The following is a 15,635-nucleotide window of genomic DNA, read 5'->3' on the forward strand; positions in this document are numbered from 1 at the left end:
ACCCTGAATGTTTTGAAATACTTTGCAAATGTTATGCTTGTAGAATTGGGGAGTATTATGGTATAGAACAGGCTTGCACAAATTGTAGAGGCAAAAGGGCATTGATAAATTAAAAATCACTGTGCACCACCTGGTGTGTCAATCAGTGGCAGCAAGGCATAGAAGTGCTTGACAGCCCTTTTTCAGGACAGAGATGAATTTATAACTGTTTCAAATAATGCTAGCAGGCTGCTTGGAATTCTGAAAGAAGCCTGAGAGTTGAATGTTGCATAGGCCTGGTATAAAGTATTTTACATTACAAATTTAGTTTCAATGTAATAGAAGTATTGAATATAGTATTGATTTCAATTACTGTAACTTTAGCAGTTTTTATATTGCCTTAAAGAGCATTTGGCTATATTTTGAATTTTATGTAATCTTTATATATGAGAGCCAGTTCAGTCTAGTGGTTAAAGCATCTGGTTAGAGGTTAGGGGGCTGTGAGTTCTAGTCCTGCCTTAGGCATGAAAAACCAGAGCCAGTCAGTCTCTTTTAGTCCAATTCACCTTGTTGTTGTTGTGGAGAAAATAGGAGGAGAAAGGAGAATTGCATGTGTTTGCCACCTCGAGTTATTTATAAAAATAATGAAGGTGGGACATAAATAAAATTAAGCACTGCACTGATGAAGAACGTTGGAATCCATTGTACTATTTTTTTCCAAAATAAATTATCTTTTTAGCATCCTATAAAATTTGTCCTTTCATTCTGGTATTTTATCCATCCTGTTTTGATATCTTGGTCTGGTCTATAATTTTTCCCTTGATTATCTTGTCTTAAACAGACAATCAAAAATTAACTGTACTGGAGTTTATGACTAGTCAGAGTAATAATTTACTCTCTGTTGCCACTAGAAAGACTTTTCTCTTAATAAAGGTTATCAAAACTATAAAAAAATATGAACTGGAATAGTTACACATATACATATAGTAACAGGAATGTAGATTAACATATCTATAATACAACATGTTTTCAATGCTTTCACAACTCATGGAGCTCTTTGGGATTGATGTGTAGTTCTTCCTTACCTGTACAGCACTGTTAAGAAAGCAGCTGTTTTGTCCTGGTTCATTTAACAAGCCTTTGGTGGGAGCCAGGGACATCACACTTCCAGGCTGATATACTTTTCCAAGATTTCCTCCAGGTTTTCTCAAGAATTTTACCCATGCCATTATTTAGAAAACAAATATAGATTTATAAAAGGAAACTGTTTGTAATCTGAGCTAAACAAAGGCAATTCAGACAATGGGCTTTAAAAAATTATGGCACTGTGATCCTGCTTCCAAGTCTTCAGCTTGCACTTAAATAATGTGGTTATGCTCTATTTGATTTATGAAAATAGTTTTTAAAATCTGGTCAAAATAGAGCATAAGAATATCAGAAACTCCAGTGAATTAAGTTGATGTAATCTGAAAAACTGTAAAAATACTTATTGATAATGTTCATCTTTCTTTTACATTCTAATGTAGTATCATTGTTAAAAGTTTTAAAAAATAAAGTAGCAACTATCAAAAATCAGAGTTCTTAGCTCGTATTGTATGCAGGTATTTTATGCTGATTCTTCTTTCTCAATATTGGCAATATGTCACATTTCTTCTTTTGTGTTGCCGCAATAATTCTATGCATACTTCATATCACCTTTCAAAATCTGAAAGAAAGGGGAGGGGGATTATAATTATACACTTTCTTCACCAGTCATAATTTTCTCTGCCTCCACCCAGAGAAGAAAAATATACAAGACAGAAACAACATCAGGAGGCCTGCACCAAAGTAACAAAACACAGGAGCAACGCTTCTAGTTACAGCCCCTGGGACAGACTCTGCTTGATACCTCCTCCTTAGCGAGCAAAAGAAGAAAGGGAGTGGCCACTAAGCATATAAATAAAGACACTGCCTGCAACAAGATGTCAAAAACATGCTTCAGGTTTTGTGTTGCTGTTTATTTCACAGGTCAGGATATCACCTAAACACAAGCAGACCTCCCCCCAATACTAATTTACTTCTCATTCTTTCCCATCACAAACTGTGGCTTAGGTATTAAAAAAATTACAATCTTTCACCCTTCTCTCTCTCTCTCTCATACACACACACACACACACACACACACACACACACGGTTTTACCCTGGGGAGACTTTTGATTTCAGACGTTGTTTACACAGAGACTTGTGATTTGCTAGGAATGCTGCTTTATTGGGACAGATACTTATAATTTATTATTACACTGATTTAAGTAACACTGTGATTTCATATGAAATGTATGATATATAGTAAATGTTGGTTTTGCAATGGATATGTGATTTCATTCTTACTTTTGTTTCAGATAAAAATATTAAATTTTATTTAATACGCGTAGGGAACCAGTATTTTTCAAAAGCACCACTGCGGCTAGTGTTTATAATTTTTTTGCGTGGTTTAGAGAAGAAAACTGTTAGCATTTAATAAATATACTGTAGCTTCATCAGAAAGTGCCTTGTGTTTTCATGACACTGACTTTATTAACAAAGACATGACTTCATAGAAGAAACACTAACTAAATTGCAAGAGACATGTGATTTCATATCACATACATTGATTTAATTGGCAAAGAGGCATGGCACACATTATATCAGTAGATCTTTTAACAAATACTTGTTTATTGGGAATGAGCTTTACAATTTTGTAAAAGTTCTTTATGATTTATTTATTTTTTCTTCAGAGAAATTTGTTAGAGACAAATCACTTAGGACTCGTTTATTAGGGTGGGTACCTTGTAACTTAGTTAGAAACACTGGTTTACCAAACTACAGACTTATATTTTCATATTTATATATTTCATATCATATGAAGAATGTTATATTAGACTAGAGTCTCATACTTTTGTGCCATAAAAGTATAGCAGCTCAGAAATCAAATTGTGATTTCAATTTCTGAGAATTTGTCACAAAGATAGAGAAAAAATGTGTGTGAGAGAAATTATGTAGAGATTATTTAACAAGCAGATATAGATTATTAGGGGAAGAAACATCAGGAGGTCAACTTTCATTGTTTGACAAATTTAATATTTTCATTTTATTCTAAAAAAAATGATGTCAAGTCTAAGTTGATGTGGTTGAAAAAAATAGGAAGCTACATGCTTGGCATATAGAACTTCTAATCAATAAATGAGTGGTTTGCAAAATCAGTGGAGTATCACTATTTTAATTCTTTAGATTAAGGCAGGATCAGAATCTTTAAGAAAAGATGCTACTAATCTGCAATAAATTTAGAGGCATTTTCAATGTCAGTAATATTGTGAGTGTGGTTTGACCTGACTGACTTAACTGTTTCTAGTGGTAGGAAACTTTGAATCCATAAACACTGGTTGACTTCTTACAAGTAATGGCATATAAGAAGGAGAAATGTCTGAATTATAACAGACAGTGGTTTGTAAAGAGCAAAGGATACTGATTTTAAAACTTCTTCATGCTCAGTCAGCCCTATTGGTAGTCACTAAAGAAATTGTTTGAGATATGTGCATATTTTAAAGTAACAAAAATCAGGAAAGTACAGTTCATTATATTGTATTATTTTAATAATTTATGGGTTTTATATTGTCTTTATAATTATAATTATAATCATCACCCATAGTAGTGCATTTAGGACAGGTGATTGTATGAATAGTATAAAATTAAAAAGTATGGTTTAATTACATAATAATCCCATACTTAGGTTTCAAAAATTAAAATATGGAAACCTTAACATAAAGCAAATGTGCAAGGCTGAATATAGAGCAGTGGTCGCCAACCGATGGGCCACACACCACTGGTGGTCTGTGAGAAAATTTTGGTGGTCCACAGAGAAATGTCACCCCCAGAGCACTCCCCAAAGCAATTAATCCAGGCTATGCGGAAACACAAGGCTGCGCTGGAACAACACGAGGTAGTGAGGGGAGGGGGGAAAGGGCAGAGGGGGAAACTTGCCTGGCCACTGGGCTGCTTTTTTCTGCTTCTTCTTTTGCTTTTGGCTGCATGCAAGGAAAGCAGCAAAAGTCTTTCTTTCTGTCCTCTAAACTCCGCCAGAAATGAGTCTTGTACCAGCAAAGACTCATTTCTGGCAGAGTTTGGGAGGAGAGAAAGGAAGACTTCTGCTGCTTCTGCTGCTTTCCTTGCATGAAGCCAAAAGATCCCAAATAAAGAATGATCGATCGGTGGGAAAACGGGGTGGGGAATTTTCCTGAAGACTTTTGGGGGGATTTTGGCAGACAGAGACCCAGGGAAAATCCCCCAAAAAGTCTGCAGGAAAATCCCCCACCCCGTTTTCTTACCGATCACAGAATACTATCTCTCCCCCCCCCCCAAGAATGGAGCTCAAAATCAGGTTAGGAATGTGGCTGCCTTGGAGGGGGTGGGGTGTGTGTGAGGGACCTCTGTGTGTGTATGTGTGTGTGTGTGTATGTGACAGAGGGAGGGAGGGAGGGACGGAGGGACGGACGGACGGAGAGGGGGGAGGGAAAGAGAGAACATCACCACCAGCCCTCCGAGGTTAGATCAGATCTCTCTCTCTTTCCCTCTCCAACGTCAGCAAGCCACCATCAGTCAAAATTCATATTAGTGGTCTGTGGGATTTAAAATTATGAGTTTGGTGGTCCCTGAGGTCCAAAAGGTTGGCAACCCCTGATATAGAAGACACAGAATATACCTGTAGCTTCCAAATGAAGGCTTTTGATATGATCTACATATTCTTGTTCCTTAAGATAAGAGAATATGTAGAAGAGAATAAAAATGTACTTTTTAAAAGTGGTTTTAACATGTTATAATTTAGGATCCAGAGAACTGAACTATATATAAATTTACATATATGTAGTTGTACCAATATTTATGCTATGAATAAAATGTCTATAAAATGATTAAATTATCCAAAGCATTGGCCCAGCTTCCTCTTTTCTCTGGATAACATGTACTACACAGGTAGTCCTGGCACAATCCCTTTGTACTGAAGAAATCTAGGAAAAATGTGCAGAATATTAAGAATCTTTTTTATAATCATCAAACTAAAAAAATGCTAATCAGCTTTTAGAACTGAAGTGTGTGAGTTGTTCCAATTAAAGAGGCTTGTAGTTTTACATAAAATCAATAAAAGCAATTTGTAATCCATCGAAAGAAAAGAAATTGGGAGAGGACTGTTCCATAACCTATAAAGATGGTGTATTTATTATGCTCTTTTATCAAAGCATGGTATAAAAGAAACAGTAAGAAAATCATAATGATTAAAAATAACTCCAATGAAATTGCTCACAATCAAATAAAATTGAGACAGATCCAGTCACAGATACACATTTTGGACAAAAATGTTCATGATGGTAGATAGTGGGGAACAGACAAGGGTATTATTTATAATGTATAATGTTTTCTAATGTGAGCAGATGTAAATGGTAAAAAATTATTTTTGGTTGCATAATTATATCATTATGGTCTTGGAAAAACACTTAAGATCTTTTGAGTTGTTGGCTGTATTTTCATCCATTCTTTCATTCCATGGAAGACAAGAGAAGGAATACCGTAACTCAAGGAATGAAAGAACTAGGTTCACAAATGAAGTGAATGGAGGGATTTGAGTCTCCCTAAATTATGACTGGAATTATTCAGATGGTATATTATTGATAGTAAACACACTATTCCTCAGAAGGCTTGGAAGAAATATTTTGTATCACAGCATGGTAATTTTCTTTAGCAAGACTTGAAAAGGCTCAGAAAGAGAATTCCTCAAATGATGATCTTGGATAAAGAGCTGTTTGCTGTAGAAAGAGAAGGTGTTGAAGTCTATAGAGATTCTCAGTCAACCAGGTCATGGTTGTCCCAAAGGTGCTTTTTCAGGAGGCAACTGGACTTTCTTGTTTTTTCTTTGAAGATGTTTCACTTCTCATCCAAGAAGCTTCTTCAGCTCTGACAGGATAGTGGGGAATAGAAGGATTTATATTCCTTGAAGACAGCTGGTCATTTGCATCCTTTTATAGGGTTGTTGAAGCACTTGGAGGTTTATGTATGTCTCAGGGTCACTTGAGTAGAGCTCCTGATTACTGTAGTCTGCAATTTTTTCCCTGGCAGATCCATTTTTACTCCCACACCATTGAAAGGATGTTCATTCCAAATTGTATAGCTAAAAGTCTGTAGATATTCCAGTCATGCATGGTTGTACCAAAGGTGCTTTTTTAGGAGGCAATTGGACTTTCTTGTTTTTTTCTTTGAAGACGTTTCACTTCTCATTCAAAAAGCTTCTTCAACTCTGAGAGCTGAAGAAGCTTCTTGGATGAGAAGCGAAACATCTTCAAAGAAAAAACAAGAAAGTCCAGTTGCTTCCTGAAAAAGCACCCTTGGGACAGAAGGCGTTGAAGTAAAAGCTCTTAAATCACTCAGTAAAAAATACATATACTGTATGAATATTGATGGATAAAATATGCAACCTTTATTGTCTACACATTTAATGTTTAAAGATAAAGTTTTCCCCATTTCAGTCATGTCTGACTCTAGGGGGCAGTGTTCATCTTCATTTCCTAGCCAAAGGATTCAGCGTTGTCTGACAACGTTTCTGTGGTCACGTGGCCAGCATGATTATAATTCTAAGGCGCACAGAACACCATTACTTTCCCACTGAAGAGATAGTAGCATTTGCATGCTTTTGAATAGTTAGGTTAGCAGGAGATAGGGCAAGATGGGAGCTTACCCTGTCACACTGTATTTAATATTTTAGCATCAGTGAAGCTTCTCAACCGGTAGGCCACTGCACCCTCCCAGATTAATATTTACAATATGAGAAATACGATGATTTTAGGCTTTGTTATAGAACATAAATATAATAATGGAAACCTGGTAGAATGGTTTTCATGACTAGATTATAGTAACTAAAAGATACAATTTGTTCAGAAGGAACAGAAACAATAGAAATAGAGAAGGAATTGCACTATATGTTAAAAATATCTCAGGAATCCAAATTAAACTTGATAAAACTATAAAATCATCTGAAAGAGATAAAGAAAAGTACTATTGGCATCTACTATTGCTTGTCTCCGCAACAAGATATGGTTGAAATCTTCATAATGCAAATTGTAGATGTTTCAAACAAACATAAAACTGTAGGTACAGGAAGCTCTATCATCTGTTGGAAGATGATATCAGCACACTGCTTCCAGGAATCTGTGAACTTTCTTTATGATAACTTTCTCTTGTAGAGGAAGGAAGGCACAAGAGAATCAGCTAGCCTTAACATGATACTAATCGATACTTAGTTGATTAAGTGGAAATGAATGAGCAAAAGCATATCTTACACTTCAAGAAAGCAGATTTTAATAAACTCAGAGCATTGCTAAATACGGGACCTTGACAAAAGAAACTAAGGGAAACCAGGCTTAAAGTTTCAGAGTTTCTAAATAAGAGATACTTAAAATACAACTGCAAACAATGTGGTAAAACTGGGGATAGCAGAAACAGATAAAATATGAAAATCTGAAACAAAAAAGTTCATAGGAAACAAATGCAATGTGAAATCAACAAGAAAACTAACAGGTAACCTGGAATTTCCTGGTCCGAGAACCTCTACTTTTCAATATTTTCATGAATGAGTTATATGAAGAGTTAAAAGGAAGCTTATGAGATTTGGAAATGATACAAAATTGAATGGGATATGGTAGCTAATACTGTAGAAGACAGGGGGGAAAAATCAAAATTATCTTGATGAGCTATCAGCTGAAATAGTGATATTTGATAGAGACAAATGCAGAAGTTTAAAAAACACAACTCAAAATGTAGAATACTTAACCTGACACAGTATTTCTGAAAATGACATTGAATAATAGTAATTATTAGTAATAGTAGAGTGCAAACTATTACATGAGTATGAGCTAGCAGAATGACATGCTAGAAAAATAATAATTGCAGCATAAATATTAGCCTTAGTATAATTTCCAAATCAGACATTTTTTCTCCTTTGGTTAGACTTGGGTCCAGGTCTGAAGGATTCATAACAAAATGGAACTGATTCAGAGAAGGAAAAAAAGAGAATGTTCAGGGCACTACACTACCTAAAAAAAATCGTATTAAGAAAGATTGAAGAGATGGGTATACTTAGCCTTCAGAAAATGAGTGAAGACGTAATGACAGCACAGCTGTAAATAGGAGCAGAACACTGCAGAAAGGCTTTTGCCTATAGGCTTTTACTATTAAGACATCCAGGAAACACCTGGTAATTACATTTGAAAACAGCATGCCTATAAAGAACCCTTTCTGTGATTAATATAACTTTTATAGCCTTAGATAGTATGTAATGTAATCTCTGTGATGTCAGTCATTATTCCACTATCAATAATAAAAACAATCCTGATGCAGGCATCCCATTCTGGAGATAGCTAATAGAACAGAAAAGATTTCACCTCTAACCTGTTTACACATTAGTCTTTTTATCCACTTTATTAATTTTAATATTTTAACTTTCAGTGCCCAATGTTTTAACCTTTTAATTGTTTTATACTGTTATTTATGGTATTTTAAACCATGCAATCATTTGATAGTGACATGGGCACCATATAAATTTAATAAATAATACTATAATCATCTTGTCTAGTATGAAATGTATCAGTATTATCTTAGCAATTTCCACTAAGAGAAGACTGAAATGAACTCATTTTCAACTCATGTATACCTTTTCAATCTGCCTTTTAATTTTAGGTCCTGCCCTTTGCTCTTTAATTGCTACATTGTAGTAAAATATCTACAACAATGCATTATTATATTTATTAATACTTGAAGAAAAATCTTGGTTATTTTACTATTATTTTGAAAGTGCTTTTTTATTTTAAGATTTTTTTTACATGGACATGAAACACTGATGCTTGAAAGCATATATACGCATACACAGATGCCCACCCACACACAATATCAATACACTCACATATGATTTTGCAGATAAATCTTAATCTTCTCCATATAATGAGAATGAAAATGAGCCCTTTTGGTTATTTCTAAAATAATTTGTATCTGTACATTTATACAGAACATGAATGTATCAATAAGTGATTATGTATCCATCTTTCAAATGATAATTAATTTAATTTAACTCCCCCCCCCACTCCAATTTCAACTCATGTTTCCAGGGGAAACCGATCCATAATTGAGAAGCAGCTGAATAGTTTTATTTAATAATTTGTATTTTTAATAATTGAATAGAGGAGGTTATAAGACTAGAAACAAGCACAGATAACCTATGTATTAAATTTAAATTTACAATGACAACCGTACATCAAATGCAAATTTCATCAGGCACTAACATAATGCAAATTAACAATCTCAGCTAACTATTCTTAAGAGAAAAACATATTTTGCTAAAATATTTCAAACCTATAATGATAATGAAATTAAAACATGCACTTCAATTAAATTTTTATTAAGTTGTAGGCATAAATATATATTTATACGTTAGTTCTAAAATTACTAAAACATATTTAGATTTCATTAAAAGTCAGTTTCTTAATCCTATGTTATAAGCAACAGCATTTTAAGAAATTGATAACTATCAAATCTATACCTACTTGTATTAATATGTACTATTTTCAAGAAATACATAGAACAGGTTTCATACACTTCCCTTGAATCTGAATATATATATGGTTAAAACATAACCCAGTTACATAACATTCCAAAATTATCATTAATTTTGAAACTTGAATTTTGTTAAACCTTTAATGCAAATATTGATAGATATCCCAAATACACAAACCAAGTTTATTATTTTTCAGTGCCCATAAAATTTCAAAATGCTAAGTATCTAACTTGAAATACACACATTTGTCTGACTATTCTATAGAATCTCTGCTTCGGCTTAAGCTCTGCAAACGGAAGCGAATCACAAATAGAACATCCAATCATTTTAACAATCTTTAGGCTTTGACGGATCTCAATTCCTTACTGTAAATAAAAACTACACCTTCCGGTACTTTCCTTCCTCTTTCCCCTATTGAGGTAGCCAAAGGTTGGCGAATGTTTGGAGGCGGGCATTAGGAGGGGATAACTCCGGTGGTATCCCCTCAGTCTACCCTTACAAAAGCCTCCAGGTTAAGATAACCTTTGTTGTCATTTTTTTACAATAAGCACATTGGCTGGCACCCATTAGAAAGGAAATTGTGTTGCCTGCTCTCAAGAGAAAGTATGTATCTACTTTTGAAGAGCCAGAGCGGGGGTCATTTTCCAGGTTGCTTAAGAGTTAAGGCACTAATTGTGGAGCCTGACGGAAGAAGTCGCGCACGCAGGTAAACAAGAAGGAGCGGAGTTAATTAAGGCGGCGGGAAGGCGCAGCAACCAGAACGGAGGAATGGGGAAGGGGGGGGTGTATAAACAAAAGAAAAGGCTTCTTAGTTGCCCTTCATCTTTTCCTCTCAGAGCCCTCAAGGGACTTCCACCAAGCACCCCGCGGGCACTTCCAGGAGGCTGGGTCCAAGCGAGCCAGAAGCAAAAGCCGCACTTACTCCAAGCACCCTCCACTCTTCCCACCCACCACCCACCCCGGAGGTTTTCGCACCTGCCGCCCCAAGGAAAACCTTTCCGCTCCGGTTGGTTTGAGCACGCAGGCGGGCAAGGCACCGAGCCCCCCCCCCCCCCTCGACTCCCTCGCTCCCACTTCGCGACTCAGACGAAGCAGCGGCGGGGCCCTCCTTCCCGGCCGGGCTCTGCCCTCTCGCTCTTCGTCTCCGTTTCAGAAGAAGCCGCCCGAGTCCCGCGGGGGAAATAATTTGGCCCTCCGTCCATCCGCCCACCTGCCTTTCGCCTTAAGATAAACCTCAATCTCCGCTTTCCCGCGGGGGCTTACCTCCGGCCGCCTCCACGGCTGCTCTTCCCCATCCCGATCGCGACTCCTGCGGACGATCCGGCTGCGCCCGAAGCGACCGAGCTCCTTCCCCCGCCCCCATCGTCCTGCTCCCGCCCACCTCGCTTCTCAGTAACTTTCTTCCTCCTGCCTCCAGCGAAACACGCGCGCCCGCGGCTGGGAAGGGGCGGGGCGGAGAAACAAACCGTCCCAGAGCGGCTCGAGAGGCAGGCGAGCGCGCGCTCGGTGGGGAGGGGGCGTGGGGGGAGCGGAGGAGCAGCTGACTCGCTGACTCTCCCGGGGGGGGAGGAGTCAGGCCTCCTTCAGACGCCAGCGAGAGGGCGGCTTCCGATTGGAAGGAGAGGGAAAGCGCAAGGAAGGTACGCGGGAAGTGATTGGAAGTGCGCGATTGGGAGGACCCTGCCGGAAGAGCCAATTCGGATCTCTCTCTGGCACCTGCCCCACCCCCGCCGATTTCTGTTTTGGGCAAGCGCGGCGTCTGGCCCGGCGGAGAGCCTGCTAGGCTGGATAGGTGGGTCCGCGTGGCGGCTGGCGCGTGGAGCGCTCGAAGGAGAACGTGCGATATGCCGGGGGGTGGTGGTGGTGGTGAAGAAATCAGATTGGGCATGTGTGCATAGACGAACGTGGCTGCTCTGCTTAAAATTGGTTAACCCGAGATGAATCAACGGATTAGATTCCTGCAGTGTGCCTAAGCATCATGATTGTAAACAACCCACTAGCCGGGATAATATAACATGCAAACCCGCGAACAAGCAAACTTTTGGGTTGGCTTTGATGATGCATAAGCTTCAGGCTCTCCAACCTTGGCAACTTTAAACCTGGCGCACTTCAACTCCCAGAATTCAGAATTAAAGTTGCCAAGGTTGGAGAGCCCTGGCCTAAACGATCCTTCCCTTCCCTGATTTAGATGTATGGTTGCAGCCTGTGTTTGCACAATGTGCTTAATGGATCTGGAAAGCATTGAAAAGAGATGCTTTACAAAATATTTTTGCATCAGTGAAGTTTAATGTCTATGGAGGTTCTCAATCATCCAGGTCATGGTTTTCCCCAAAGGTGCTTTTTTAAGAGGCACCTGATTTTTCAAGAGGCAACTGTTTCAAGCTTAAAACATTAAAATAGACCCTTCCTAGCTGATCGTTGAGTCACCCAGACAAAACCTTCATTGGAATCTATAGTGACTAAACACCTTTAGAAGCAACTTCATAAATTTCCAAAGCATGAAAGTGCTTTAGTGTTTTGAGCACGGGTGTTTTGCTTTTGCTGACTTGCTTTATATGGATCTACTACTGACCTATCGCTAATTATGGTTCATACCAATTTCTGAGTTTTGGCAGATCAAAAATTGTAAGGCCTGGATTCACACAGGCTAGATAGTTCGGCTTCAGGGTTTGAATCCACAACAACTTTTTGGGGGGAAGCAGAGGAGAACAGTTGTCTACCACAACTTCTTGACATTGTTCTGTTGTAACTGAGCCAAAACGGAGTACGTAGTTAAAGCTAACAGTTTTCCTTTATATCCCACACTTGCTCTACTACAGGGGAGTCAAACTCACAGCGTCACAATGGCATCACATAACATATTGGGACTTTTCTGCCCCCTTCTCCACCGTTAGGTGTTACAAATACATATCTGCAGCAGCATTAAAAAATAGCTCTTTCCTTGAAAGATTCAGCAGACAGAGTATGAGTCATGACTCTGCCATTCAAAATGCTGAGATGGATACTGCTGCTCCTGGTGCTGCATTATCTATTGCTTATTAGTGAGTAAGTTCTGGAGGCAGTGATGATCCTTCCTTTCTCTTTGGACAATGGAAAAAAATGATCCTCTTGGAAGGTTCATTTTCTTGTCTCATTAGACATATTTTTCTTTTTCAAAACATGGAATAAAACTCAGGAAACTTGCTCTTCTCGTTTGTAAATGCAGGCTCAAATCTAGATATGTGTACTCATTGTGAAGTAAATACAAATTTCGTCATGGAAATTTGATGAACATTCCAATGGCTGTGTAAATGAATCAGTTGTTTTTTTTAAATTAAGCCACTGTGAAGAAGACAAAAGAGTGACTTAGCCAAAAATCCTAGACCTCAGGCAGAAAGAACTGTGGAAAGAATGCTGAGTTGGAAAAAGTCCCAGGAGATAATTCAAGATACAGAAAACCCAGATATGCACTGTTTTATGGGAGAGAAAACAGGATTCATTTAGTTATGGATCAGAACCCTGAACAAAGGCATGTGTAGAATATAGCACATAAATTAATAAGGTTTTTAAAGGAGGGATATCTCAGAAAGGAAAATACAGGAAGCTCATAATGCTGAAGGCCATTTTTGATCTATGGCCTAGCATGCCTGCATTCCAAAAAGTGGGAAAGACAAAAGATGCAAGCGGGGCATATACTATTATTAATTTTAGATCAAATGTAAACATAGTTACTATTTGTAACAGTATTGGATGGATTACTCCCTGTGCACTTTAAAGTTTGTAGTTCAGTCAGTGGCAACTTCTGGAGGAAGATTTTTGCCCTGCCCTCATTTAATGGAACACAGGCATTTTTATCATTATTTCATTTAACTCCCTTTATAATGATGAATGGCCTTACAAGACTTCATTATTATATATGCATTGGGGGGGGGGGCTGTATACACACACCCATATATACACTAATTGTATTGTCAAAGCTTTATGAACTCTATCGTAAAATGTTTTGGGACCTTTTCCTGCATCTTTCCCCACATTCCAATACAGTTAGCTCTCAACTTACAACCATTCATACATTTTAACAACTGTTTGAAGTAACAACACCACTGAAAAATTTACAATAGGTCCTCACACTTATGACTGTTGAAACATCCGCATAGTCCAGTGTCAAACTGTTCTTCCAGATGAAAGACTTGGCTTGCCACCAATGAAAACACCTGAACTACACTGTATTTTGTTTTTGTTTTTTAAGAGCTTTTTCCCCCTCTAAGGATGAGGGGAAAAGAAGAAAAATGTGAAGAACACAAGAGAGTTACAAAGAGGAGATGATGCTTGCATTCCATGTAAAATTTTGAACATGAACTTAGATAATTGAAAGAAGGAAGGCCCTGCTGGATCGTCAATATGTAGTTGAAATAAATTGCTGCTTTGAGAGAATAATTGCATTAACTCTTATCACCTAATAATTGTATATGTTTGCAGTTAACCTCAATTGCACTAACTTATGACATTAAGATTATTTCTTGGCAGGTACTCCTAATATTAATATTTTTTTCCTTTTCTGATGTAAACTTTAAGATTTATATATATATATATATATATATATATATATATATATATATATATATATAAATATTAATATTTTTTTCCTTTTCTGATGTAAACTTTAAGATTATATATATATATATATATATATATATATATATATATATGTATGTATGTATGTATGTATGTATGTATGTATATGTATATGTATATGTATATGTATATATATATATATATAATCAGTAACAGTTACAGTTATGCACTTGTGAGACCAGTTTCAGTTTGGTACATGTTTAGTGTAACCATGTTTAGTGGGCATCAATAAACTTTTAATATTTTTAAAATTAGAATAATTATTTGTCCAATTATAATTTTATGTAAATATTAAACAGGAAAGGCAGTTTAATACTCCTATGCTTTAAATATCACTATGCTATAATTATTGTGGAATAATATACACCTGTAGATTACATCTATAAAATCTCTATAGCAGAGATTTTAGCAACAAGATGAATGGTGATCAGAAAGCAATTTTTAAATTATTAAAAAATCATATACCATTGTGATGTTACAATTTTATAGCATATTCACATTCTCGAAGTTTATGTGTGTGTGTGTGTGTGTGTTTATACTATGTACCATGAGTGTACCATGTTTCCCCGAAAATAAGACCCTGTCTTTTTTTTTTTTTTTTGCTACCAAAGAAGGCATCAGGTCTTATTTTCAGGGGAAGTCATCCACTGATTAACCTCACTTGCATGCGTCACCCCTGGTCTCCTTTTCGCTGTCAGAGGCCTTCAGTAACTTCTGCAGCCGACAAGGCTTTCCTGAAAGCCTCTGCAGCCAATAACAGAGCTCCAGATTGATCCAGAGCTTCGTTATCAGCTACAGAGGCCTTCAGAAAAGCCTTGCCAGCCTTGCCGGCTGTAGAAGAAATGGCCCAACAAGGCAGGTGTTGGAGTGTGTGAGGCCAGGCTACAGCTATCCATAGGTAAGTAATAGAGCAGTCCCACCACCCCATCCCCACTCTAGCTTAATTTTTACCCATGTACTCTGGAGTGAGCGGGATCTTAATTAGGACTTATTTTGGAGGGTAGGACTTGTATTGGGCGCACATGTAAAAATCAAGCTAGGATTTACTTTCAGAGTAGGTTGTATTTTCAGGGAAATGGTATGATACGCACTGTATGTCATAGTGCTCCTTTTTATGATCCTGTAATACCTTAATTCGGGGTAGAGTTAAGGAAACTGGATGGAACTGAGCATTTCCTGACAACACAGAGTTTAGTTTAGTTTACTTTATTGTCATGGCACCTCGTACAACGAAATCAAACACCATCTTCAGTGCACATCATGACCATGAAAATAAACACAAACACACATCCTTCACCCTTCACACATTGAAACGGAAACCCCAGACACCACACCAACACTACACTATACAGCAGAATTCCAAAGAGCTACTGCCCTGGGATAGAAGCTGTTTTTCAGCCTATTTGTTTTTATTATTCTGTACTGTCTGCCAGATGG

General features: G+C 37.4%; 1 protein-coding gene and 1 long non-coding RNA gene across 2 annotated transcripts in view; one reads left to right on the plus strand and one right to left on the minus strand.

The window, feature by feature from the left end:
- The window catches only part of USP53 (ubiquitin specific peptidase 53), a 26,490-nt gene extending 25,282 nt beyond the window's left edge, over window positions 1-1,208 (minus strand). Inside the window, 1 exon segment of the mRNA XM_026667077.2 lies at window positions 1,065-1,208. Within this exon segment, the coding sequence (XP_026522862.2) occupies window positions 1,065-1,208 (144 nt within the window).
- An 8,864-nt stretch (window positions 1,209-10,072) lies between these two features.
- Window positions 10,073-15,635, plus strand: part of LOC148130711 (uncharacterized) — a 104,279-nt gene continuing 98,716 nt past the window's right edge. Inside the window, exons 1-2 of the long non-coding RNA XR_015749242.1 lie at window positions 10,073-10,290; window positions 13,815-13,966. This is a non-coding gene — a long non-coding RNA (uncharacterized LOC148130711). The remainder of the gene's footprint in view (window positions 10,291-13,814; window positions 13,967-15,635) is intronic.

Source organism: Notechis scutatus, chromosome 4, assembly GCF_049901735.1.
Source record: "Notechis scutatus isolate UNSWTSFEM ecotype Mainland chromosome 4, rNotScu1.2, whole genome shotgun sequence".
Classification (NCBI taxonomy): Eukaryota; Metazoa; Chordata; class Lepidosauria; order Squamata; family Elapidae; genus Notechis; species Notechis scutatus.